This window comes from Lolium rigidum, chromosome 5 (genome assembly GCF_022539505.1).
Source record: "Lolium rigidum isolate FL_2022 chromosome 5, APGP_CSIRO_Lrig_0.1, whole genome shotgun sequence".
Classification (NCBI taxonomy): domain Eukaryota; kingdom Viridiplantae; phylum Streptophyta; class Magnoliopsida; order Poales; family Poaceae; genus Lolium; species Lolium rigidum.
Genome location: NC_061512.1, coordinates 248,528,078 through 248,553,917, shown reverse-complemented (window position 1 = coordinate 248,553,917; position 25,840 = coordinate 248,528,078). Strand labels below are relative to the sequence as shown.

Here is a 25,840-nt window from a genome sequence, read left to right as displayed (position 1 = left end):
TCGGCCATTGACAAGCCATTGACATTTCGTGATCCTTTGTAGAACTAGGAGTACCTAAGGGAGTACCCGGAGGGACCGATGGAGGTCCATGAAGACATTACGCCCAGGGTACAGCTCCGAGACAACAATGTTGCACTAATGGATTCATACCGTGACATCTACGCGCCTAAGGCTCATCCGGGCAGTTCTGCAAACCTAGGACACGGTCCCCGACACAAGCTCCTAGCGTTCTTCATGCAGCTCTCCAGCACTGACCTCTTGGCGTTGAGCGTGCCTCCATCATGGAGTATCCATTGATCAAGAAGTACAAGCTCAAGAATGGCGGGCAACCGGCGAAGACCGTTGTATTTGGGAAGTACTACGAGAACAATGTGCATCGGTACAAGAGGGGTGAGAGGGTCGCCATCATGAAAGGATGGAGTGTGTTCATCCATAAAACTCAGATGGTTGTAGACGATTGATGCATGTAAAATGCATACATGAACTTTGTAGTTTATTGATACATATTGTCACATATTTGCAACATATATGACGTTATATCCATGTTTTATATTGATTTATGGGGATTTACCATGATCCCTTTTATTTAGGTTACAACTCTTCGGGATAGGAAAACCGTCTTTTGTGTATTTTTTCTCTTCCAGGGACCTAAACGGAGTCAATTGAGCTAGGATTTCGGAGATATCAATATTTCATCAAAAGAAGCATCTGGAACACTTGGATCACACGAGAGTGGCCTGGAGGCCCAAAAGGCAACATGTGGTGCACCCAGGTAGGGTGGGCGCCCCACCCATGCTCTTTTGAGTCTCGTCCCTTCGATTGACCTGATTCTTTCACCAACCAACTTTATTTGACCTACAAATCCCTATATATAGGGCCCTCAGGGTTCCCTCGAGGAGAGCGCCGCAGAAACATAGAGACACCAAAACAGAGGTTGAAGCAACAAAGATTGGAGGGGGAAACTCCACCACAGTCACCGCCAGAGGGATCTCCACCTTCTGCATCGTCTTGTACATCATCACCATGATGAAGGGGGAGTAGTTCACCTCTGGACTATGGGGTTATGGCAGTAGATTGATCTATTTCTCTATTATTCTTCATAGATCTTAGTACCATATGAGCTGCCCAACATGATTATGGCCATATATGTAATTCATATGTGGTGGATCTTTATTCTATGATATTGATATATGATATTAAAATCTATTATGTGTATTATGTATTGATAGATGCATATATCATATATTCCTTTCTGAAGTGCTTGTTCTGATCCAACTTGTATGCAAGAACATCTGTGGGGAGAAGTGTGTATTAGTTGAAGTAGCATGGTTGTAGTGATTGAATAATGACAACAAATTAATGATCTATTATGATTTTACCTTTACCTTTGCTGCCTCACTAGGGATAAAGTGAATGCACGTGATATGGACAACGTGGGCTCAGCCCAGTGGTTGGGGTCGCAGTGGCGCACCCCAACGACCGGAGTTCGATTCCTGTCAGGGACGAATTTCGGAATTGTCACGCCAAGTCCCACTTCTACTATATCAAAAAAGTGTCTAGTTCCTCCTAGACATGGTTTCATTTTTTAATGCACGTGATATGTTATCATGTGACAATTATGATAATCTTGTTTTTTTCTCAAGGTGACATATTTGATATTCGAACATCATGTCAAAGTAGTTAAGGCTATGCTATGTTAATTCTTAATACAAGATTATTTGGATTTTTTCGTTTCTTGTGTAGTGTAAGAGAGATGTGTTGCATCATCTCTATGTTAAGACGTGATGACCATATGAATGCTCATCAAACACATATTAAAATTCCACCAATATTATGTCACTGATTAATTGTTAGTGTCCACTACAACTTAAAAAGAGACTAGACAAGTGAACCCATGAACTACGGTCCAATTTTAATCATAAGAAACACTTTCCAACACTTTTATCATACTTTACATATGCATCAATATTTTAATCTGAAAATACAAAAATAATTTCATTACTTAAACATACACAAAACCTAAAACAACTATATCGTTACTGTTTTTATCTATTTTACTTACTTTATTTACTTTACTTTACTTTCAATATCTCTTTTATCTACAATCACTAATACGAAACCTTGTGCTTGACAATCGCACGGTGGTGTTGAGGACATATGCAAAAATTTGCTTTGCAGGATTGTTGGAAGAAGAGAAAGAGGAGACAACTCTTACCCGATTTTCCGAGAGTTCGATATAAACCCTCTAGTCACTCTTGTGGGGAAAGATACTCTTGCTACGACACTCTGCGCTTCGAGTACCAACGAATTGACGATATACGCGAGTGTCATCCACGACACGATCGTCTTCACCCCCATGGATGGCGGCTTCGAAGTAAGCTTTACAGGTATGTCACCTCTGTCTCCAGCATCAGGGGCTGCAAGAAGTGCCCCTAGGGCCGCTAGGAAGATCCTCACTATGAAGGTCGCCATTACAGGAAACCGTCCATGTTATCTACATGTTTAGGTACTTTTGTGATGTTGCGGTATATTGTTGGCCTCGCGAGCCTGTTGAACAATCATTTTGTGCCAGGGATGTGTGCCCCTGCTGTAAGTATGATACTCATTAGGATGAACTGAGTGCGCGTTAGTACTCTAACGCTACCACTAAGCAAGGTACTAGTAGGTCAAATGTTCATATGATGTGTATTATATATGCTTCTATGCTTGCTCTGATTTTGTGTATGCATTGTGTGATAGTAAGGTCACCATATTTGAATATGGTGATGAGATACCAGAGCTGTGTGCCTAAAATAGCAACCAAACACATGCTTTATGATTGAACATACTAGATGATATGTTTTTAACAGGCAACCAAACAAATTAAGCCTTGGATACCAACTGATGCTTCCCATCCTACAAAACAACTGGCCGAAGTTGGCTCGTGGTCCGTCTGGGACACGCGACACGTTTTCGGATCTTTCCCTCCCAGACCCAAAACTAGTCGAGGCTACCAAACGCACCCTAGTAAAATGTTAGGGCTTTATCTCAATTTAAAGCCCCAATACTATGGATTACTATGGATCCGATGGAGTAGTACTATTTATGTAAATGAACTCCCTCCATCCCATGAAGCTTATCTGAAATTTGTCAAAATTTGGATGTATCTAGGTGTTATTTAGTGTATAGGCTGAAATTTGTCAAAATTTGAATGTATCTAGATGTTATTTAGTGTCTAGGTACATCCATTTTTTAACAAATCCCAGACAATCTTCATGAGACGGAGGGAGTAGATAACTTATCTCATATCTTTTTGGCTTGCCCATCTTCTATTGTCGAAATCATTTAGAGCATTCAACATGGATGCTGCTCGGTCTTATGGTTATTATTGTGAGGGTTAGATTTGTAAATGTATGTGTGTTATGAGGGTGAAGGAGAGGAGCGAGTTCCAGAAAAATCTCAAATCCACATCGAGTAACCACAGTTATAGCTAGATGTGGCTAGATTAAATTGGGTAAGGGTAGGCCAAACACATTTGCTCCAATATATCCAGTTGCATACTTGTCACTGCAGAGAGGCTGCCAGAAATCCTGTCTGACTTGTCACATGATAGTGTAAACTGAGTAAAACTGAAACTTGGAGAGTAAAAATGCTGCCTAATCGACACACGAGTATGATATCATTGTCACTACCACTGCCCATGTGATTCAGAGAGTGTAAGACTATTTGGTAACCGCGCACCATGTAGCAATGTCCTTTTTTCAAAATATACAAGGCTAGAAAAAAACTCACATGGGAGTGACATATACTACTCCTCAATCGTGTACTCCATACGTCCTAAAAAAAAGTTGGAAGTATTATAAAAATTCAAGAATTACGATCAGGCAGTGTTTGAAAACACGTGAAAAGAAGACCACTAGACCCTGTCTGACTTGTCACGTGACAGTGTAAAATGAATGAAACTGAAACTTGGAGAGAAAAAATGCTGCCTAATTGACACACGAGTATGATAGCATTGCCAGTGCCACTGCCCATGTGATTCAGAACGTCTGCCCTTGCCAAATCTCCAGGCTCCACCGGATCTCCTTAAATTGTTCCTCGCTGAAAGTGTTCTTCTGGTGCTCATTTCGTCTTCTGCTGTCAGGCTGACAACTGCGTAACTATTTCACATAGCAGATGGTTTCACTGTATTCATTTAGTGCAATTATTGTCAGATTCCAGTTTGTTAGAGAACTCCAAAGTACAATATGAATACAAGCCAGAACCATAGTTAGAATTTAGTGCCTATTTTCACATATTACATGGTTTCATTATATCCTTTTAGTGCCTATTTTCCAATTATTACAAAGCAAAGTGCTAAAAAGATCAACAAGCACAAAAAACGTAGTTTAGAAATGGCCACACAACAATAGATAGCACTAGAATAAAGAAACAAACAACTCAAGCTATTCTCATATATCTGGCCGACCCTTGATCACATGAACAATAATACACTCAACATAGAAACTGGGTATCTTAACACACAAAAGGTATAGAGGTATTACCTGCAGTATAGAAATTTCTGTAGGGATAATGCATCTTGTTATCCCAGCAATTTCTTTCGGAAATTCTTCTAAACCGCATAGACTGAAGTTGGAGCATGAAGTCACCAATATACGTAGCCAGAAAAATAACATTTGACTCCTCATCATAGCCCACCATGTACACCTTTTTGTGGTCGCTACCGATCCTCTGTGGAAAGAGCTCCTCAAGTTGAATGATTTTCGGCTGCAGCACCCATCTGAAAACACCTTCAGAGTACATTTTGCACTCCCATAAATGTATGCCCAGTTTTGACATAACAGCGAGGCCAAGGCCACAAACATCATTTGTCCGCCAAAGCTGAAAGCCCAAGCCAGTATGATAGGCCTCAGTTGGCTTCTCAATGTGACTAAGGATTTGTCCATCAATATCATATGCAAGGATGTCACCTCCACCGAACAAACAATAAAGTGCATTCCCAATGAGAACGCTGTGTCTAATCTCATGAATCGTAGTTGTAGTCAATGTTGAGACAATATTTCCCCATAAACCAGACACCGATTCATAGAGGCAAGCAAAAGCCTGCGTCTGTCCAGCAGCTATCAAAACCAACTTAAACGGGCTTGAGAAGCAATCGCCGTGCACATGTCCATCATCGTCATCAGCGCACAACACCGCGGCGTGCCAACTCCAATAAATATCCCCTCTGGCATTACGTAGCTCAGGCGGAAACGGAACGTGGTGCTGCTGGCCGGTGAGGGGATCCCATACAACAACCTCACGCCCATAGTAGTGCATTAGGACACCAAGGCCGTGGCGACAGCCAAGGAAGTTCCAACGGTCGTAGGGGCTGCTGCTCCTGGGTATGGTGAAGCGCTGAGCCGGGATGCGGTTGGGCTTCGCCTTTAGAGCAGGAACGAAATTGTATTCTGTGCCACTATTTCCTGTGAAGAAGCCCAATAGAGGAGGCTTCCGATGGTGTTTCCTATAACGTTTGAGGAACTTGGGGTCAGAGAGTATGCTACACCAGCGTGTGCAAACGAGGGAGGCACGCAGAAGTGCAGATGGCTTTGGACGGAGGCGGAGAAAGATCTCCTCAAGGAGATCATCATCGTCCAGCGGGGGCGCCGACCAGGAACTAGTGTTGTCAGCGTTGATCACTTTGGATACGGTGTCGGCTGGCATTGCAGAACGCCGCAGCCTCTTGGCATCCACACATACCATACTTGGAGCAGGATCGTGCCTGAAACAGTAACAACAACAAGTGCAATAATTAATGGGCGTATTTCTGTGATCCACATAGTTGCAATACAATTGGATGTATAATCAGTAAAAGGGGATCACTTTGCCATCAACTTATTCAACAAGTTCCTTTGCTAACTTGTTATGGTCGGTCTGACCTATACACGCAAGAAGCCCACTAGTGGCTAGTTGTGGGCTTAGCCCAAGTAAATTAGGGGCTTAGCCTAAGTAAATTAGGGTTTAGAGGAGGTCGTCCTCCTATATAAACACATGTATCCTTTGTGATTAATCAGACAAATATTCAGTATCATACTGTCTCGTCTCATGAAGGGAGACGGGAGACCCCCTGCGCCCAGCCGCACCCAACCCTAGCCGCCGCCTCCTTCCTCTGCGACGGCGCCCAGCCGCCGGCGCCGAGCTCTCCAGCCTCTCCGCCCTCACTTCCACCCTTACAACCTCCGCCCTAGACCCGGTAGAACGCTAGCCCCTACCACTTTGGTATCAGATTGCCTAGGTCTAATGGGCTCCAACAGCCTCCCCGTCGACCCCATCACCGCCACGTCCGCCGCCGCCGCCACCAACACCACCCCCGCCACCTCCGCCGCCATGACAGGCGCCCACGCGCCGCCGGGGGCCGCCGCCGACGGAGACCAGGGGGCCGCCGCTGCCATCCAGGCCGCTGCCGCCCCCACGGGCCTCGACCTCCTGCCCGCTACACTGGCGGACCTCGCCGACAGTCTCCACGCCATCCGCTTCGAGCTCGCGGAGATCAAAGCCGGCTAGCACCCGCCGCCCCCACCGGCCGCCGTCCCGGTCCTGTCCGCCACCCCGACACCGCCCGCCTCCGTCGCCAGCAAGGGCCGCCCGCGTGGTGGCCGCCATCGCCCTCGCCAATCCCCACATGGACCGACGCGTCGCCCGTCTACACTCGGACCGCGGCGCGGACGACGGTTCAAGCAACCCGCCCACACCTTTGGCGGTCCCGGCGGGTTTGCTGCCCCCTTCGCCGAGAGCACGTCCTTCACCCCGGGCCGCCAGGAGGGCGCCTCCGGGGTCACGCCTCTGGCGCAGCAGCCGCCCCGCTTCACCAAGCTGGAGTTCGCCACCTACGACGGCGCCACCGACCCCCTGAACTGGCTGAACCAGTGTGAGCAGTTCTTTCGGGGGCAGCGGACGCTCAGCGCCGACCGCACGTGGATCGCAACGGGGACCGTCTTACGTGCCGTGGCGTGGCGCGACTGGTTCCCGTGCTCGTGGGCGACGAGCCGTTCTCCATCGACTGCGTCGGCATCGAATTGGGCTGCTACGACTTCATCCTCGGCCTCGACTTCCTGAGCACCTTAGGCCCCATCCCGTGGGACCGACGTGTTGTCCCTCATCTTCTCGGCGCGAGGGCGGCCGCCGTGTTCACCGAACGGGCTTGGGAAGCACCGGCGCATCCCCGCAGCTCCACCCGATGGCCGCCGCGCTTGACGAGGCGCATCCGCTCCCGGCCGACTTACCGCAGCAGACACGGCGACCTCTTCGACGAGCCGCAGGGCCTCCCTCCCTCGCGGCCCCGTGACCACCGCATACACCTCGTTGCCGAACACGGCGCCCGTCGCTATGCGGCCGTACCGGTACCCCAGCCTGCGGAAGGACGAGCTCGAGCGCCAGGTGGCGGTCATGCTAGCACAGGGCATCATTCGGATTTCGACGTCGCCGTTCTGCGCCCCCGTGCTCCTTGTGCGCAAGGCCGACGGCACGTGGCGCTTCTGCATCGACTTCCGCGCCCTCAACGCCGTCACGTCCAAGGACAAGTTTCCCATCCCCGTCGTGGATGAGCTCCTGGACGAGCTGCATGGCGCGCGCTTCTTCACCAAGCTCGACTTGCGCTCGGGCTATCATCAGGTGCGCATGCACCCGGACGACATCGCCAAGACGGCGTTCCGCACTCACCATGGCCACTACGAGTTTTTGGTGATGCCGTTCGGCCTCTCCAACGCGTCGGCAACCTTCCAGGCCCTGATGAACGACGTGCTCAGCCCCTACTTACGCCGCTTTGTGCTTGTTTTCTTTCATGATATTTTGTTCTACAGCGCATCCTCGGGCGGAGCACCCGCAAGCACGTGGCCATCATCTTCAACGTGCTTCGAGCGCATCGTCTTCATCTCAAGAGCTCGAAGTGCTCGTTTGGCACGACCTCCGTCGCGTACTTGGGCCACGTCATCTCCGCCGACGGTGTCGCGATGGACGCGGACAAGGTCGCCGCCGTCGCCGCCCTGGCCGACGCCCCGGCCGCCGCAAGCTCTTCGCGGATTTTTGGGCCTCGCGGGATACTACCGGCGGTACATCCAGGACTTCGGCCTCATCGCCGCGCCTGTCACGCGCCTGCTTCGCCGCGACGCTTTCTCCTGGGACGAGGAGGCGGCCACGGCCTTCGCCGCCCTGCAGCGGGCACTCACGACGGGCCCCGTTTTTCAGATGCCGGACTTCGACGAGCCGTTCGTGGTGGACTGCGACGCCTCCGACATCGGCTTCGGCGTCGTCCTTCACCAGGGCGAAGGGCCACTCGCTTTCTTCAGCCGCCCCTTCGCCGCGCGCCACCACAAGCTCGCCGCATATGAGCGCGAGCTGATCGGGCTGGTCCAGGCGGTGCGCCACTGGCGGGCGTATCTTTGGGGCCGGACGTTCCGTGTGCGCACGGACCACTACAGTCTGAAGTTCTTGCTGGATCAGCGCCTCTCCACAGTGTCGCACCATCAGTGGATCAGCAAGCTCTTCGGCTTCGACTTCACCGTCGAGTACCGCCCCGGCCGCCTCAACACAGTCGCCGACGCCCTGTCCCGCCGCGATATCGATGACGTTGCGGACGCGCCCACGGTCGGTGCGGCCCTCTGCATCCACTCCGGGCCATCTTTCTCCTTCATCGACGAGGTTCGCCGCGCTACTGCCGAGGCCGCGGATGCGTAGCAGCTGCGCCGCGCGCCGGCCGACGGCGAGCTGGCCGCGCCATGGCGCCTGGACGAGGGACTACTCCTCCATGGGCGCCGCATCTTCGTTCCGGATCATGGAGACCTGCGCCACCAGGCCTTGTCCTTGGCGCATTCTGCAGGTCACGAGGGCGTCCAGAAGACCCTGCACCGTCTCCGCGCTGATTTTTACATTCCAGGGGATGCCGCCCTGGTGCGCGACTGGGTGTGGGCGTGTGTCACATGCCAGCGGAACAAGACGGAGACGCTTCGTCCGGCGGGCTTACTGCAGCCGCTGGACGTGCCGTCCCAGGTATGGGCGGACATCTCCATGGACTTCATCGAGGGGCTGCCGAAGGTTGGCGGCAAGTCCGTCATCCTCACGGTGGTCGACCGCTTCTCCATGTACGCGCACTTCATCGCCCTCCGCCATCCCTATACGGCGGCGTCCGTGGCACGCGCCTTCTTCGACGGCATCGTTCGCCTCCACGGGTTTCCGTCCTCCATCGTTAGTGATCGTGATCCTATGTTCACGGGTCACGTCTGGCGGGACCTCTTTGGGTTGGCGGGCGTGAAGCTCCGCATGAGCACGGCGTTTCATCCTCAGACGGACGGCCAGTCCGAGGTCGTCAACAAGATCATCGCCATGTACCTGCACCGCATCACCGGGGATCGTCCACGAGCTTGGGTGGACTGCCTGGCGTGGGCCGAGTACTGCTACAACACGTCCTACCACTCCGCGCTACACGCCACTCCCTTTGAGGTGGTCTACGGGAGGCCACCGCCGGCGATGCTTCCCTATGCGTCTGGCATGGCACGTACTGAGACGGCGGATGACCTGCTGCGTACCCGCGACGAGATACTGGCTGAGGCGCGCCAGCAACTTCTTCAGGCTCAGCAGCTGGCCAGGAGGTACTATGATGCACACCATCGCTAGGTGGAGTTTGCGGTGGGCGACTGGGTCTGGCTACGCCTTCTTCACCGGACGACCCGAGTCCTTGGACCCGCGCTCCGGCGCAAGTTGGGACCTCGTTACGCCGGTCCCTTCCGTGTGCTGGAGCGCATCGGCACGCTCGCCTACCGTCTTGAGCTGCCCGCGGGCTCGCGCCTCCACAACGTCTTCAACGTCGGCCTCCTGAAGGCCTACCGTGGCGACCCTCCGTCTGCACCACCAGCTCTTCCACCTACTTCGGATGGGCGTCTCGAGCCTGCCCCGGCGAGTGTGGCTCGCGTGATGAAGGCCCAGCAGCGACCTGGTGTTTGGCACGTCTTGATGCATTGGACAGGCATGCCAGAGGACGAGGCGACTAGGGAGAAGCTTGAAGATCTCCGCCAGCAGTTTCCAAAGTTCAGCTCGAGGACGAGCTGTTTGAGAAGGCGGGGAGAGATGTTATGGTCGGTCTGACCTATACACGCAAGAAGCCCACTAGTGGCTAGTTGTGGGCTTAGCCCAAGTAAATTAGGGTTTAGAGGAGGCCGTCCTCCTATATAAACACATGTACCCTTCGTGATTAATCGGACAAATATTCAGCATCATATCGTCTCGTCTCTCGAAGGGAGACGGGAGACCCCTGCGCCCAGCCACACCCAACCCTAGCCGCCGCCTCCGCGACGGCGCCCAGCCGCCGGCGCCGAGCTCTCCAGCCTCTCCGCCCTCACTTCCACCCTTACAACCTCCGCCCTAGACCCGGTAGAACCCTAGCCCCTACCATAACTGTTGTATGGTAGTCTCACCGTGACAATGAGGAAACCACAAATTACATGCATAATATACTTGTTACCCTATAGAGTTATAAACTTCACATGTATCAGCTAGGCTGTTTCTGTTAATGAAATAGAAAAATTTATTTCGACCTTGCAAACCATCCAGCACACAACAAGCGGGATCCATCTGGAACTACAATAGAGAAATTGGGTGGCCTTACTTACCCTTGAGGAATCTGAGCAGGATCCATTGCCTATCTCCTTAGCACGCTCGCCCCTCTCTGAGAAATTGGGTTCAGTTATGAGGATAAATCAGAGCTATGGTTTTCTGCACGAAACTAGAAGAAATTGGGAAAAACTAGGGGATCTAGAAGGGTAAGCGGTGGCCTTACCTCGAGTCTTCGGTGGCTGCTTCCTGGGGATGAGGTTGCCGGCGGCGGCGCTCTCTTTTCTATCGGTCGGCCCCTGCCGCCGTCGTCTGTAGTGCAGGGTTTTTTTTTTCTTGAGAAGTTCTGTAGTGCAGGGCTGAACGGGACGTGCAGCTCTTTCTCCCAGCCCGATCAAGTCCAGCCCAAACCAATAGTAGCCCAGTATGTTTCGGAAACGACTACCGGCTGCTCGAATTTGTGGAGCAAAAGCATGCTAGGAATTTGTGGAGCACGTACTGTACAGAACAAAGGGAAACACTCCAAAACAGAGCAGCGTAATCATGGAGATAAATAAATTAGAGTGATTTAATTTACCTTTTTTTGTTAGTCATTTTAATTTCTTGGTAGTACTCCCTCTGTCACATGAAAGTTGTCTGACATTATCAAAATATGTACATCTACATACTATTTAGTATGTAGATACACATCTACAGCTTAGTAATATTTTTTTTGTTCTTACATCTCCGTAAGATTATTAGACTTGAACTACGTACTGATCAATACATAATGCTTTAACATTTGGCTGGCTATATTCTGGAATTTTGGAACACGGAAATCTGATAAGAATTTACAGGAACAATTTCCAATTTCCTCATCGAAATTAAAATCCCAAATTATGAAATTTGATGCTTAAGGGGAAAACTGACGGCACATTAGTAAAATATAAGAGGTATGAATAGACCTCATCTAAAAAGTAGTATGTGTCTCTATCTATAAGGGTAACAGATATCTTGATACACATTCCTTTCCAAGGCAGCGGCATCTGTGGGGATCAGATTGAGGTACGTGGCATGAGAGTAGGTCCATCGAGGATCATTCAACTGTGTTTTCCACGTCCAGTAGATCCAGCCACTCATCCCAGGCTCCTCGTAGAGCTGTTGTTGGGCCGTGAAGAACTTCCTGAAGAAGTCTTTGTCATCCGGGCTCACGCTGGATGTCATGCTCCACTCGCCGGTAATGGTGAATGCCTGCCCGTTCACGGTGCGATGGTCATTGCAGGCACTCCTCATGAGGCTGTCCCGGTTGCCCCCGTCTTTCAAGGCGAAGCCAATGTAGTTGTGGTCATCGAACGCAGTGCGTTGGTCGTTGGCCACGGCAGAGTTGTCGCGCGCGTTGCCTGAGTCCCATTTCTGGGACATGAACTGCACATGGAGTTTGTTGCCGTCAGCCACTCCGAGAGACGCTTCGGCATCTCGGACCGCCTTGAGAGCGCCCGGGTAGTACTTCTGGACCAGCCCCGGAACCTGACCCGGGGCAGGGTACCGTCCGGCCGGGTCGTGTCCGGAGACGGGTTCGTTGAGAACCTCAATCATGCCGACGGTGGCGTAGGCAGGGTTTGTGTGGATGCGCCTCGTCATCCAGGATATCCACCTGTTGGCGCGGTCAAAATTGTAGTCGTTGAAGAAACCGGCTGGCTTGTTGTTCTGGCCGGTAAAGGCGTCTTGTTGCTGCCCGCCGGGAGCCCCATGCAGATCGATGATGACATAGATGCCAAGGTCAGCAGCCTTTTGAACAACGGCATCCAGGTATGGGAGCATCCTGTTGCCGTCGGCAAAGGGCTCACTGGCCTTGTCGACAATGTCCACGTAGGACCAGTACCCGATGGGAATGCGAATCGTGTTCAGGCCAACGTAGTGGACTGACTCGACGCTGTCGGCATTGATCCAAGTCCTCCAGTGAGTCTCGAACTTGTCGTTGCCGGCAGCTCGATTGCTTCCCATGTAATTGTTTAGCATGCAGTCGAACTCGGAGGCAGCCCCGTTGCAGCCCATGACGTTGTTCCACTCGTCGCTCATCATCCATGGCTCGCAGATGAGCCAACCTGAGAATTTCAACCCGTGTTAGTTAGTACTCCCTCCTTCCCAAAGTTTACAACACTCACTACGATTTATACTTCTATTATATCCACAAAATCTGTATAAATATATACAAACACAAAGAGATTTGTAAGAGGAATGCAAGCACTTATACGTTCTGAATCCGTATAATTTTGGAAAAAGAATGTGACTTATATTATGGGAGGAATGAGGAAGTAGTTGTTGCAAAGGAGACATCAGACATACCGCCGAAATTAACGCCCCTGATCTTGTTGATGCCCTTGAAAGCAGCCAAGTCGTGCTCCTTGGGAAGCCATGCCGAGACAGCACCGGCCAGGAGCGCGAGCGTCGTGATAACAACGATAGAACGATGCATCTCGTCTGCTGCTGAGAAGCTCTAGATGAGAGGATTAGGCACGGTGAGGGTGATGTTCACAGCTGGTCTTTTTATAGAATCTGTGCCCCGTCAGACGGGCTTATCTTCATGACTTTGATGGACAAGTAAGTGCGACTTGGAAGGTAAGCCGCATATATAGAACAAATTAGTTCGGCCGCCCCTAGGCCACTTGCTATCGAACGATACCGCGTGCGTAGATACTTGCCTAGCTGATGAGGAAATGTGTGCTTACTGTTGAGCAAAACCGCGTGCGTTCTGTAGATGATGAAGACATTGCCTGCCCCTTTCCTGTTTGTTTTGATCTTATAGAAAACGCGTGTACTGGGTTTGTACCCTCGAAACAAAAAATAACGTGTGCTGGGTTTGATTTCTCGTCGTCGTTTCATCGTTTGGTCTTTCACAGGCCGGGGACGCACGCAAGGAAATTTTCTGTCTTCGTTCTAGTCTCTGCAGATCCTCTTGGGCATGTATTGTTTTGGCCTGGCTCAGAGCATACGCAAACGCAGTTCCTGCCATATCGAACTGTGGCTCTACCCATCTTATGTTCCCTGCCAATCGGTCAAACACGCAAGAGTTAGCCGCCACGCCGTCGCTATCCTCCATATCTTGCCTTTCTCTAGCTGTCTGGCATCAGGCCAGCTCGCCTTATCCCCGTCAACCCGGAGAGCTCCCTGTACACGCGATTAAGAGCATCTCCAGACGCGTCCTACAAACGGCATCGGATTTAGCGTTTGGGGGACGCGTTTTCTTCGTGTCGCGTTTGGGAACCGCTCCCCAGCCGCGTCCCCCAGACAGAATTTGAGATTTTTAAAATTTAATAGAAAACGGTTGAATTTATTTGAACTTGCTATATATTATATATTACATAGATTCGAACAAAATTCGATAAAATTGAAACCTAAACACTAATAGTACTTGCGGCGGCCAGAGGGGTCGTAGTACTGGTGAAAGTTGTATATGTCGTCGACGACGACGTCCTGCTTACCGCGCTCGTCCTTCGCCGCGTCGCTTGGTCCAGTTTCGTCATTGTCGGTGAGGTCGACGAGCGGCTTCCCGGCGTCGCGGATGGACATTGCGTTCGCCGCGTCGACGTCGCCCCTCCAGGCGTCCTTGTCGTTCAACGACGCCGCGTGCAACCCTTGACAGTCATCGGGGTCGTCGCTGCTGGCACTCGTGCTCCGCCAACAGCGCGGCCTTCGCGGCTTCCTCGTCGTCCCGCTCCTCCTTCACCTCCGGCTTCTGGATGAGGACGGCGCCTCCGACACGCATGTGCTGCTGCCGCTGGTTAGCGGATGCTGACGCTGTTGATGCCACGCCTCCGATTGACGGGCGGCGTCGCATACTCCGGCTCATCCTTCACCTCGCGCTTCGGCACGATGTAGGGTGTGGCGCGGTGCGACGAAAGCGCCGATCGCGCCGGCCCCGAGGAAGAAGAGTTCGAGGATGACAAGTACGTCCTCTTGGCTGCCAGCGTGCTGCGGGCGAAGGAGATGGTGGCGGCAAAGGCAGCATCTCCAGCCTTGGGGTGCCATTATGGATGCCGTCGACGACGTGCTCGAGGGTTCTCCCGGGAACGCACCAGAAGCGGAGGTGCCCCTCCCTGTTCCAGGTGTTCCTCCGGCTGATGAGGCCGTCGGTGTTGTTCATCTCGATGTTGTGTTGTGTTGTGGTGACCTTGCATACCACTGCATGTTGTAGTATGTCAGTCGTTGACATAACATGTGCGAAGTACCAATCCGCAAATATTACATCCCTCAGAGTAGTACAACAGAAACATAGCTGGTCTTTATTTTACTCACTTAAGATTACAAGCCATATATGTACATCACATTGGAGCTCCTCCTGGGTCCGTAGAGGATAACTCAAAGGTTCTAGGTGAACCCTACTTAACTTATACAATATAGGTCTAAGCAGGCTAGTACCATTTCTAATCGAGCTAAATACTATAGAGTTCGTGCTACTCGACTACTACTAATTGTGTTGCTTAAGTGGTGTCTTCTTCTGGAACCTCCCCGGTTCCGTAAACGATCAGATAATCTACCCCCTCTACTCCTCCAGAGAGGTTTGGTTCTTCATAGCAGATTCCATATGCTCCTTCGGGTCCTTCATTGGCCTCCTCCAGGTGGTTCAGAAAATCTAAGCATGGGATTATAAGAGGTATGAGTACGAGCGTACTCAACAAGTTCATTATAGGAAAGAGGTGTTTTAGGCACCAGCTACGACACTAGACCAGAAAGTCATATACCAATGCAGGTTTTTGTAAGCATTTCTTGTAAAGGTTGCTTTTATTCCGAAGAGCTATGACCGTCAGCCTTCACCGGGTGTCTAGAACTTCATGGAGTTCCTTTTCGGCCGCGTTCGCAGTTCCAAAACCCGGAACAGGGAGTGACAGGTCACGATTTGATACACTCTGCAAATGTGTGTTGCTTTACCCATAAGAGATCTTAACCTTGTTGCACAACCGAGTCGCGTGCTCGTCCATACTTCCTTGGTATGGGGCCAGGTATAAGGTCCTAGCCAATCATTGCATTTCTCCACGACCCCGCACACCCACCCTTTGTTGCAGTTCCGACCTCTTGGGTCCTCGCCGGTCAGCATATCCATTGGATATCATCCGACCTCAACTAATATCCCCGCCGGTCAGCATACCCCATTGGGTATCATCCGACCTCGATACCTTCGCCGGCCTTCTGCAACCCATCATAGACCACATTACCGTGGGGACTTAAAGGTTCCCCACCCATCCGGTTGTTCTCGCAAGATACAACTACTACAGTAAGCGCATCCGTTGATGTACGAGAGGAAGAAATACAACTGACTACTCCGTCCCACTCTAGATCTTATGGTTAACACGGGTTTTACGACACAAGAATCACTAGACGACATTTCTTTTTAATCCTATATGGATGTAAACCCATTGCAATGGAACCTCCACCATACTCATACCATGGTTCCATTGCCCACCACATAGTCATATTCATAGTTATGAAAATAGTATTTTTGCTTTTCATGCAAGAGTGATAAGTATAGTACTTTGCAAGTAATTTGATAAAAATACTCAAAGTGAAATGAGCAAGCGATGAACTTGCCTGATGACTGCAAGGTAGTGCGGTTGGATTGTTTGGACTGACCCTGGTCCTCTTTTTTCGAAAGATAGCATCATTGTTTAATAAGGGAAATGGTTAAAGATTCAAATATGCATGCTTTAGATTTTTAGGGTTGCCCCCCTTCCCGATGCTTCATTATTTCTTGTCAGAGGTGATGAATAAGCATAATTTATAAATACTCCTTAAGAGTTATTAAAATAATTATTTGCGATTTTTATTAAGGAGTTTATTCAAAGAATGGATTGTTATTCTTCTTTTAATTATTAAAAAGCTTAGAACTTATTTATTCAATTTTATTGGTAATATTTCATCATACTCATTTTTTATATTTGTTCAATTTATGATGAAAGTATTTACTTTGAATAGCTCTCAAAATTTTAAGTGGTATACATTTTTTTTAGAGTTATTCTAGGGGTTTTAGATTTATTTTCAAATTTATAATAAATCCTATGGTCAAATGACCATTTTGCCCCTCCCTAGGCCCACTGGTCAGACCGAGTGGTTTGATTGGACCAGCTCATTGGGCTCGGCCCAACCGGCTCACTCGCTCGCGTCCTCCTCTCCTCGACCTAACCCTAATTCCTCTCCTCTCTCGTGATGCTGCGTCGCCAGCGCCGCCGCTGGCGTCTCCCGGCCGTCTCCGGCGGTCCCTGGCGGCGTGGTTTGTCGCAATCGAACCGCCTGGTGACGCTGCCTCTTCCTATCCGCTTCGATCTGGAAGATCTGGTCACCTCCGCTCATCATCAACCCCTACTGCAACTAGGGTTGCGGTACACGCGGTGATTCTCGCCGCGCTGGTGTTCCAGGGCGCCGTGGTGGTGCTCAGGGCTCGCTGGTAGTGCGTCGGAGCTGTGGTGTGATGCGCGTAGATGTACACGTCCGTTGGGAACCCCAAGAGGAAGGTATGATGCGCACAGTGGCAAGTTTCCCTCAGTAAGAAACCAAGGTTTAATCGGACCAGTAGGAGTCAAGAAGCACGTTGAAGGTTGATGGTGGCGAAATGTGATGCGGCGCAACAACGAGGATTCCGGCGCCAATGTGGAATCCGCACAACAAAACCAAAGTACTTTGCCCCAACGAAACAGATGAGGTTGTCAATCTCACCGGCTTGCTGTAACAAAGGATTAAACGTATCGAGTGGAAGATGATTGTTTGCAAGAAAATAGTAAAACACAATTGCAGTAGATTGTATGCTATGTAAAGAATAGGACCGGGGTCCACAGTTCACTAGAGGTGTCTCTCCCATAAGATAAAAGCATGTTGGGTGAACAAATTACAGTCAGGCAATTGACAAATAGAGAAGGGCATAACAATGCATGTACATGATATGATAAATATAGTGAGATTTAATTGGGCATTACGACAAAGTACATAGACCGCCATCCAACCGCATCTATGCCTAAAAAGTCCACCTTCAGGTTATCATCCGAACCCCATTCGGTATTAAGTTGCTAAGCAACGGACAATTGCATTAAGTATGGTGCGTAATGTAATCGACAACTACATCCTTAGACATAGAATCAATGTTTTATCCCTAGTGGCAACAACACATCACAACCTTAGAACTTTCTCGTCACTGTCCCGGTGTCAATGAAGGCATGAACCCACTATCGAGCATAAATACTCCCTCTTGGAGTTAAGAGTACAAACTTGGCCAGAGCCTCTACTAATAACGGAGAGCATGCAAGATCATAAACAACACATAAACAATAGATTGATAATCACCATAACATAGTATTCTCTATCCATCGGATCCCGACAAACACAACATATAGTATTACGGATAGATGATCTTGATCATGTTAGGCAGCTCACAAGATCCAACAATGAAGCACAACAAGGAGAAGACGACCATCTAGCTACTGCTATGGACCCATGGTCCAGGGGTGAACTACTCACTCATCACTCCGGAGGCGATCATGGCGATGAAGAGTCCTCCGGGAGATGAATCCCCTCTCCGGCAGGTGCCGGAGGCGATCTCCCGAATCCCCCGAGATGGGATTCGCGGCGGCGGCGTCTCTGGAAGGTTTTCCGTATCGTGGCTCTCGGTACTGGGGGTTTCGCGACGGAGGCTATTTGTAGGCGGAAGGGTAGGTCAGGGGGGCTGACGAGGGGCCCACACCATAGGTCGGCGCGGCCAGGGCCTGGGCCGCGCCGCCCTATGGTGACGGCGCCTCGTGGCCCCACTTCGTTATCTCTTCGGTCTTCCGGAAGCTCCGTGCAAAAATAGGACCCCGGGCGAAGATTTCGTCCAATTCCGAGAATATTTCCTTACTAGGATTTCGAAACCAAAAACGAGCAGAAAACAAGCAATCGGCTCTTCGGCATCTTGTTAATAGGTTAGTTCCAGAAAATGCATAAATATGACATATAATGTGCATAAAACATGTAGGTATCATCAATAAAGTAGCATGGAACATAAGAAATTATCGATACGTTGAAGACGTATCAGCATCCCCAAGCTTAGTTCTGCTCGTCCCGAGCAGGTAAAACGATAACACAGATAATTTCTGAAGTGACATGCCATCCTAATCTTGATCATACTATTTGTAAACATATGTAATGAATGCAGCGATCAAAACAAAGGTAATGACATGAGTAAACAAGTGAATCATATAGCAAAGACTTTTCATGAATAGTACTTCAAGACAAGCATCAATAAGTCTTGCATAAGAGTTAACTCATAAAGCAATAAATCAAAGTAAAGGTGTTGAAGCAACACAAAGGAAGATTAAATTTCAGCGGTTGCTTTCAACTTATAACATGTATATCTCATGGATATTGTCAACATAAAGTAATATAACAAGTGCAATATGCAAGTATGTAGGAATCAATGCACAGTTCACACAAGTGTTTGCTTCTTAAGGTAGAGGGAGATAGGTAAACTGACTCAACAATAAAAGTAAAAGAATGGTTCTTCAAAGAGGAAAGCATCGATTGCTGTATTTGTGCTAGAGCTTTTATTTTGAAAACATGAAACAATTTTGTCAACGGTAGTAATAAAGCATATGAGTTATGTAAATTATATCTTACAAGTTGCAAGCCTCATGCATAGTATACTAATAGTGTCCGCACCTCGTCCTACTTAGCTTGGACTACCGGATCTTTGCATGCCATGTTTCAACCAAGTGTCACAAAGGGGTACCTCCATGCCGCTCGTACAAAGGTCTAAGGAGAATGCTCGCATTTTGGATTTCTCGCTTTTGATTATTCTCAACTTAGACATCCATACCGGGACAACATGGACAACAGATAATGGACTCCTCTTAAATGCATAAGCATGTAGCAATGATTATTGTTCTCATATGAGATTGAGGATATATGTCCAAAACTGAAACTTCAACCATGATTCATGGCTTTAGTTAGCGGCCCAATGTTTTTCTCTAACAATTTTGCATGCTCCAATCACTAAAATGATAGATCCTTCAGACAAGACGGACATGCATAGCAACTCACATGATATTCAACAATAGTTGATGGCGTTCCCCATAAGCATGGTTATCGCACAACAAGCAACTTAATAAAAGATAAAGTGCATAAGTACATATTCAATACTACGATAGTTTTTAAGGCTATTTTGTCCCATGAGCTATATATTGCAAAGGTGAATGATGGAATTTTAAAGGTAGCACTCAAGCAATTTACTTTGGAATGGCGGAGAAATACCATGTAGTAGGTAGGTATGGTGGACACAAATGGCATAGTAGTTGGCTCAAGGATTTTGGATGCATGAGAAGTATTCCCTCTCGATACAAGGTTTAGGCTAGCAAGGTTATTTGAAGCAAACTCAAGGATGAACCGGTGCAGCAAAACTCACATAAAAGACATATTGTAAACATTATAAGACTCTACACCGTCTTCCTTGTTGTTCAAAACTCAATACTAGATATTATCTAGACCTTAGAGAGACCAAATATGCAAATCAGATTTTAGCAAGCTCTATGTATTTCTTCATTAATGGGTACAAAGCATATGATGCAAGAGCTTAAACATGAGCACAACAATTGCCAAGTATCACATTATCCAAGACATTTTAGAATTACTACATGTAGCATTTTCCAATTCCAACCATATAACAATTTAACGAAGAAGAAACTTCGCCTTGAACATTATGAGTAAAGTCTAAGGACATATTTGTCCATATGCAACAACGGAGCGTGTCTCTCTCCCACAAAGTGAATGCTATGATCCATTTTATTCAAACAAAACAAAAACAAAAACAAACCGACGCTCCAAGTAAAGAACACAAGATGTTACTGAATAAAAATATAGTTTCAGGGGAGGAACCTGATGATGTTGTCGATGAAGAAGGGGATGCCTTGGGCATCCCCAAGCTTAGACGCTTGAGTCTTCTTAAAATATGCAGGGGTGAACCACGGGGGCATCCCCAAGCTTAGAGCTTTCACTCCTCTTGATCATAGTATATCATACTCCTCTCTTGACCCTTGAAAACTTCCTTCACACCAAACTTCAAGCAAACTCATTAGAGGGTTAGTGCACAATTAATAATTCACACATTCGGAGGTGACACAAACATTCTTTACACTTCGGACATTGCATAAAGCTACTGGACATTAATGGATCAAATAAATGAATCCAACATAGCAAAAGAGGCAATGCGAAATAAAAGGCAGAATCTGTCAAAAACAGAACAGTCCGTAAAGACGAATTTAAAGATGGCACCAGACTTGCTCAAATGGAAAACTCAAAACTAATGAAAGTTGCGTACATATCTGAGGATCACGCTGGTAAATTGGCAGATTTTTTCGAATTTTCTACAGAGAACTGTGCCCAGATTCGTGACGAGACAGCAATGCTTGTTTACGCGCAGCGATCCCAAATATAACATCAACTATAACATAGAAACTTTACTTGGCACATAAACATGATAAGGAGAGGTTGCTACAGTAGTAAACAACTTCCAAGACTCAACAAAACAAAAAATTGCTGTAGTAAAAACATGGGTTGTCTCCCATAAGCGCTTTTCTTTAACGCCTTTCAGCTAGGCGCAGAAAGTGCAAATCAAGTAACATCGAGAGTAGAAGCATCAACATCATAGCTTGTTCTAATAATAGAATCACCGAGTGTAAGAAACATGTGTTGGATTATAGGATTGAGATTAACAAATTTAGTTTCCAACATGCGAACTAAAGCAGCAGCAGCAATTTCATAGGTAGGTGCAAGTTCTACCAAGTGTCTATCTTCAAAATCTTCGATAATACTAACATGATTGAAAAATTCTTCTATATTATTTCTCCCAACTATGGACCCACGTCCTACCGGTATGTCTTTTGTGGTAAAATTAAAAGGAAACATGATGCAATAAGCAAAAAGTAAACTAGGCGAATAAACTAAAGACAAGTAACTAATTTTTTTGTGTTTTTGATATGGAGAGCAAGACAGTAAATAAAGTAAAGCTAGCAACTAATTTTTTTGTGTTTTGTTTAGATGCAGCAAACAAAGTAGTAAATAAAATAAAGCAAGACAAAAACAAAGTAAAGAGATTGAGAAGTGGAGACTCCCCTTGCAGCGTGTCTTGATCTCCCCGGCAACGGCGCCGTAAATTTGCTTGATGCGCGTAGATGTACACGTCCGTTGGGAACCCCAAGAGGAAGGTATGATGCGCACGGTGGCAAGTTTCCCTCGGTAAGAAACCAAGGTTTAATCGGACCAGTAGGAGTCAAGAAGCACGTTGAAGGTTGATGGTGGCGAAATGTGATGCGGCGCAACAACAGGGATTCCGGCGCCAACGTGGAATCCGCACAACAAAACCAAAGTACTTTGCCCCAACGAAACAGGTGAGGTTGTCAATCTCACCGGCTTGCTGTAACAAAGGATTAAACGTATCGAGTGGAAGATGATTGTTTGCAAGAAAATAGTAAAACACAATTGCGATAGATTGTATGCTATGTAAAGAATAGGACCGGGGTCCACAGTTCACTAGAGGTGTCTCTCCCATAAGATAAAAGCATGTTGGGTGAACAAATTACAGTCGGGCAATTGACAAATAGAGAAGGGCATAACAATGCATGTACATGATATGATAAATATAGTGAGATTTAATTGGGCATTACGACAAAGTACATAGACCGCCATCCAACTGCATCTATGCCTAAAAAGTCCACCTTCGGGTTATCATCCGAACCCCATTCGGTATTAAGTTGCTAAGCAACGAGACAATTGCATTAAGTATGGTGCGTAATGTAATCGACAACTACATCCTTAGACATAGAATCAATGTTTTATCCCTAGTGGCAACAGGCACATCACAACCTTAGAACTTTTCGTCACCTGTCCCGAGTGTCAATGAAGGCATGAACCCACTATCGAGCATAAATACTCCCTCTTGGAGTTAAGAGTACAAACTTGGCCAGAGCCTCTACTAATAACGGAGAGCATGCAAGATCATAAACAACACATAAACAATAGATTGATAATCACCATAACATAGTATTCTCTATCCATCGGATCCCGACAAACACAACATATATTATTACGGATAGATGATCTTGATCATGTTAGGCAGCTCACAAGATCCAACAATGAAGCACAACAAGGAGAAGACGACCATCTAGCTACCGCTATGGACCCATGGTCCAGGGGTGAACTACTCACTCATCACTCCGGAGGCGATCATGGCGATGAAGAGTCCTCCCGGGAGATGAATCCCTCTCCGGCGAGGGTGCCGGAGGCGATCTCCTGAATCCCCCGAGATGGGATTCGCGGCGGCGGCGTCTCGCGGAAGGTTTTCCGTATCGTGGCTCTCGGTACCGGGGGTTTCGCGACGGAGGCTATTTGTAGGCGGAAGGGTAGGTCAGGGGGGCTGACGAGGGGCCCACACCATAGGTCGGCGCGGCCAGGGCCTGGGCCGCGCCGCCCTATGGTGACGGCGCCTCGTGGCCCCACTTCGTTATCTCTTCGGTCTTCTGGAAGCTCCGTGCAAAAATAGGACCCTGGGCGAAGATTTCGTCCAATTCCGAGAATATTTCCTTACTAGGATTTCTGAAACCAAAAACAGCAGAAAACAGCAACGGGCTCTTCGGCATCTTGTTAATTGGTTAGTTCCAGAAAATGCATAAATATGACATATAATGTGCATAAAACATGTAGGTATCATCAATAAAGTAGCATGGAACATAAGAAATTATCGATACGTTGGAGACGTATCATGGTGCTCGGCGTGGACACGTCTTGGTCGCGGCTTGGCGCCGCCGTGACCAGGCTTGCGCCGATGTGCCGCCATGGACACTTCTGCAATGCTCTGCTCTAGGTACACGCCTCCTGCTACCCCTCCTCTCTTCTCCTCTTCTTCTCCAGGCTCTAGGGTTACTGGCCAAGCCTCCCTCTTTGGGATGCTGGACATGCCGTGCTGCTGCCATTGATGTGTGTGTGCTGCTGCTGCTGCTACTGCTCTACTGCATGAACTGTTGTTGCTACTACTGCTCTAATGCCTGAACTGCTGTTGCTGCTAGCTTCTGTTACTGCTATGTTGTTGTTGCTGTTAGTTGAGCAAGCTCTTCTTGTTGCTGTTGCTCTAGCCTATCTGTATTGTCCTTATAATTGCCTCATGTGGTTGTTACTGCTGACATTCATTGCATTTGCAAGTGCCAATTATGCCTGTGTGATGTTGTTGTGAAGCTCTGGCTAATACTAGGGCTTGCTTGGTTATCCTGTTGCACAGATTCATTCATTCTTGATGATGTGCTTCTGGATACAATTATAAAATGTTTTATATAATTTTTGTTGATGCAATGGTTTCTTATCTGTAGCAATTCAGTAACTCCAATGAGTTACTGATGCTCTAGCTTGCTCTTGCAAGCTCTGGTGATCACATGATCACCATTTGCTTGGTAACTGCTCACTGTGATATCTCTCTTGTGCTTACTGTGGATAACTGTGCTATTGTATAGCATTTCACCATGTGCTGGTGGATGCTAGTGCTTGGTAAAGCATGTGCATGTGCTTGCAGTGATCCATTTGATGCTTAGCAAGTGTCTCTGTTACTTTTCAGTTGATTACTTTATTTATCTATGCAGTTTATCATGTATCAGTGGATAAATTAGATGAACTGCTATGCAGTGATGACTCTTGTGATATATTTGCTTGAGCTAGAGGGATGCCAACTACTGTTGGGGACCCTAGCTTCCTTTTGAACCCATCTGGGTAATGATAAGTGTGTAAGGCTTGATGGTTGGATGGTTTTGTGTGGTAGAGTTAGCCTTAGCAGTATTTAGTTGTTGTTTTGGTATCTCCCACCTCTGTTGGCTTGCTGTGATTGGATAAGTGCTTGCTAGGTGATCAAACTTGATTGCCAGTAGCTTTTGATGTTGAAAATACTGGCAGATACATTTATTTCGGCCTTTATCTGATGGTTTCAAAGGGCTAGTGTAGTCTGGTAGGTTTGGGTTAAGTATCTAGAATGGTTTCCTTCCTATTTCCATTTGGAAGATGCTACCACCATGGTCCTATGCTTGATTCATCTCTGGTATTTGCCATTTCCACCAGATTTCACTTGGTCTATGACCAAATGATAATCAAACAGGGTTTATCCACCCTTGTGTGCTTGTGTGAAGCATGGTTGTGCAATAATATGAACAAAACCATCTGGTTTGTTCATGTTTCAATGGTATACCTCACTCAGTTCTGGATGTAGAGGATTGCTTCTATTTGGATGGTTGGTGCTTGCCCTGCTTCTCCTAGCTGGCTTGTGCTGGTGCTACTCCATCTGCTTGTTCAACAGTCACTTCTTCTTTGTGGAAAAAGAACTGGAACTCTAATGTTCATGTGTTCTTGGTTTTCTTGGATGTTCTTGCTGTTCTTGCTAGATATGGCTGGCTTGGTCGATGAATGGCTAGGGTTTTGTGATGAAAAGGTTTTATATCAACCTTTACATGCTTCCTTGGTCAACAGCAAGGCCTGGTGCATTTTGGTGACTCCCCTGGCTTGTGTGTGCTGGTGTGCATGCACACAACCTTGTGGGTTGCCTGTGTGGTTCCATGCTGGAACTTGGGAATTTGGTGGATCAGCTCGGCTGGTCTGATCTTATCGCTCATATTTGCATTCTTTCTAACCTTCCAAGTGGCATTGCCACTTGGCAACAATGTATATTTCTATTTTTATGTTCTTATGCAGGGATCAAGAATGATAAAGAAGTTCTTCTTCTATTGGTTGATCAGGAAGATCAAGAATGTAGATAGGTTTAGTTTAGCTTAGTTCTTCCATTTGTTGTAATTTTCCTTTTCTTTTCTTTTATCATTTTCTAAAATTATTATGTAGTAATTATTATATTTGGATATTGTAAAGATAATGTATCTTGTGTGATGATCAATAAAGCTCAATGTTTCTCTAATGAGCTTATTGTAATACATATCTATTCTTTTATTATTTGAATTATCCAAATGTAATAATATTTGTTGAATTATTACTTGTCTTATATTTTATGTGATGTTTAAGTTTGAAAATCAATTCAAACTCATTTCAAATGCAATCACTTAACTCTAAGTGTTGAATTCAAGTGGTTCCCCCTTTTCAAAATCCTAATTCAAAAGTGATCATGTCCAAGTTTGTCGCACTCTCGAAACCCTAATCATGGCTGGTGTCGAGAGAGAAACTTGTTCCCTCTTAGGTTTTATGCAATTAAGCGTGAAATTTCCCCTAGTTTTGCGATGCAATGCACATCCCTTTTCTAATTCTA

At 47.5% G+C, this 25,840-nt stretch overlaps 2 protein-coding genes across 2 annotated transcripts; both read right to left on the bottom strand.

The window, feature by feature from the left end:
- Positions 1-3,947: 3,947 nt before the first annotated feature.
- LOC124654092 lies at positions 3,948-10,888 on the bottom strand. The gene is made up of 4 exons (XM_047193121.1): positions 10,790-10,888; positions 10,623-10,678; positions 4,524-5,743; positions 3,948-4,164 (listed from the first exon to the last, which is right to left on the bottom strand). The coding sequence occupies exons 2-4, from the start codon at positions 10,646-10,648 to the stop codon at positions 4,145-4,147; spliced, it is 1,266 nt and encodes a 421-aa protein (XP_047049077.1). The 5' UTR covers positions 10,649-10,678; positions 10,790-10,888; the 3' UTR covers positions 3,948-4,144.
- Positions 10,889-11,333: 445 nt separating this feature from the next.
- Positions 11,334-13,129, bottom strand: LOC124653943 (probable glucan endo-1,6-beta-glucosidase B). Its single transcript, XM_047192999.1, has 2 exons — positions 12,889-13,129; positions 11,334-12,647 (listed from the first exon to the last, which is right to left on the bottom strand). The coding sequence occupies exons 1-2, from the start codon at positions 13,016-13,018 to the stop codon at positions 11,533-11,535; spliced, it is 1,245 nt and encodes a 414-aa protein (XP_047048955.1). The 5' UTR covers positions 13,019-13,129; the 3' UTR covers positions 11,334-11,532.
- Between the last annotated feature and the right edge of the window lie 12,711 nt (positions 13,130-25,840).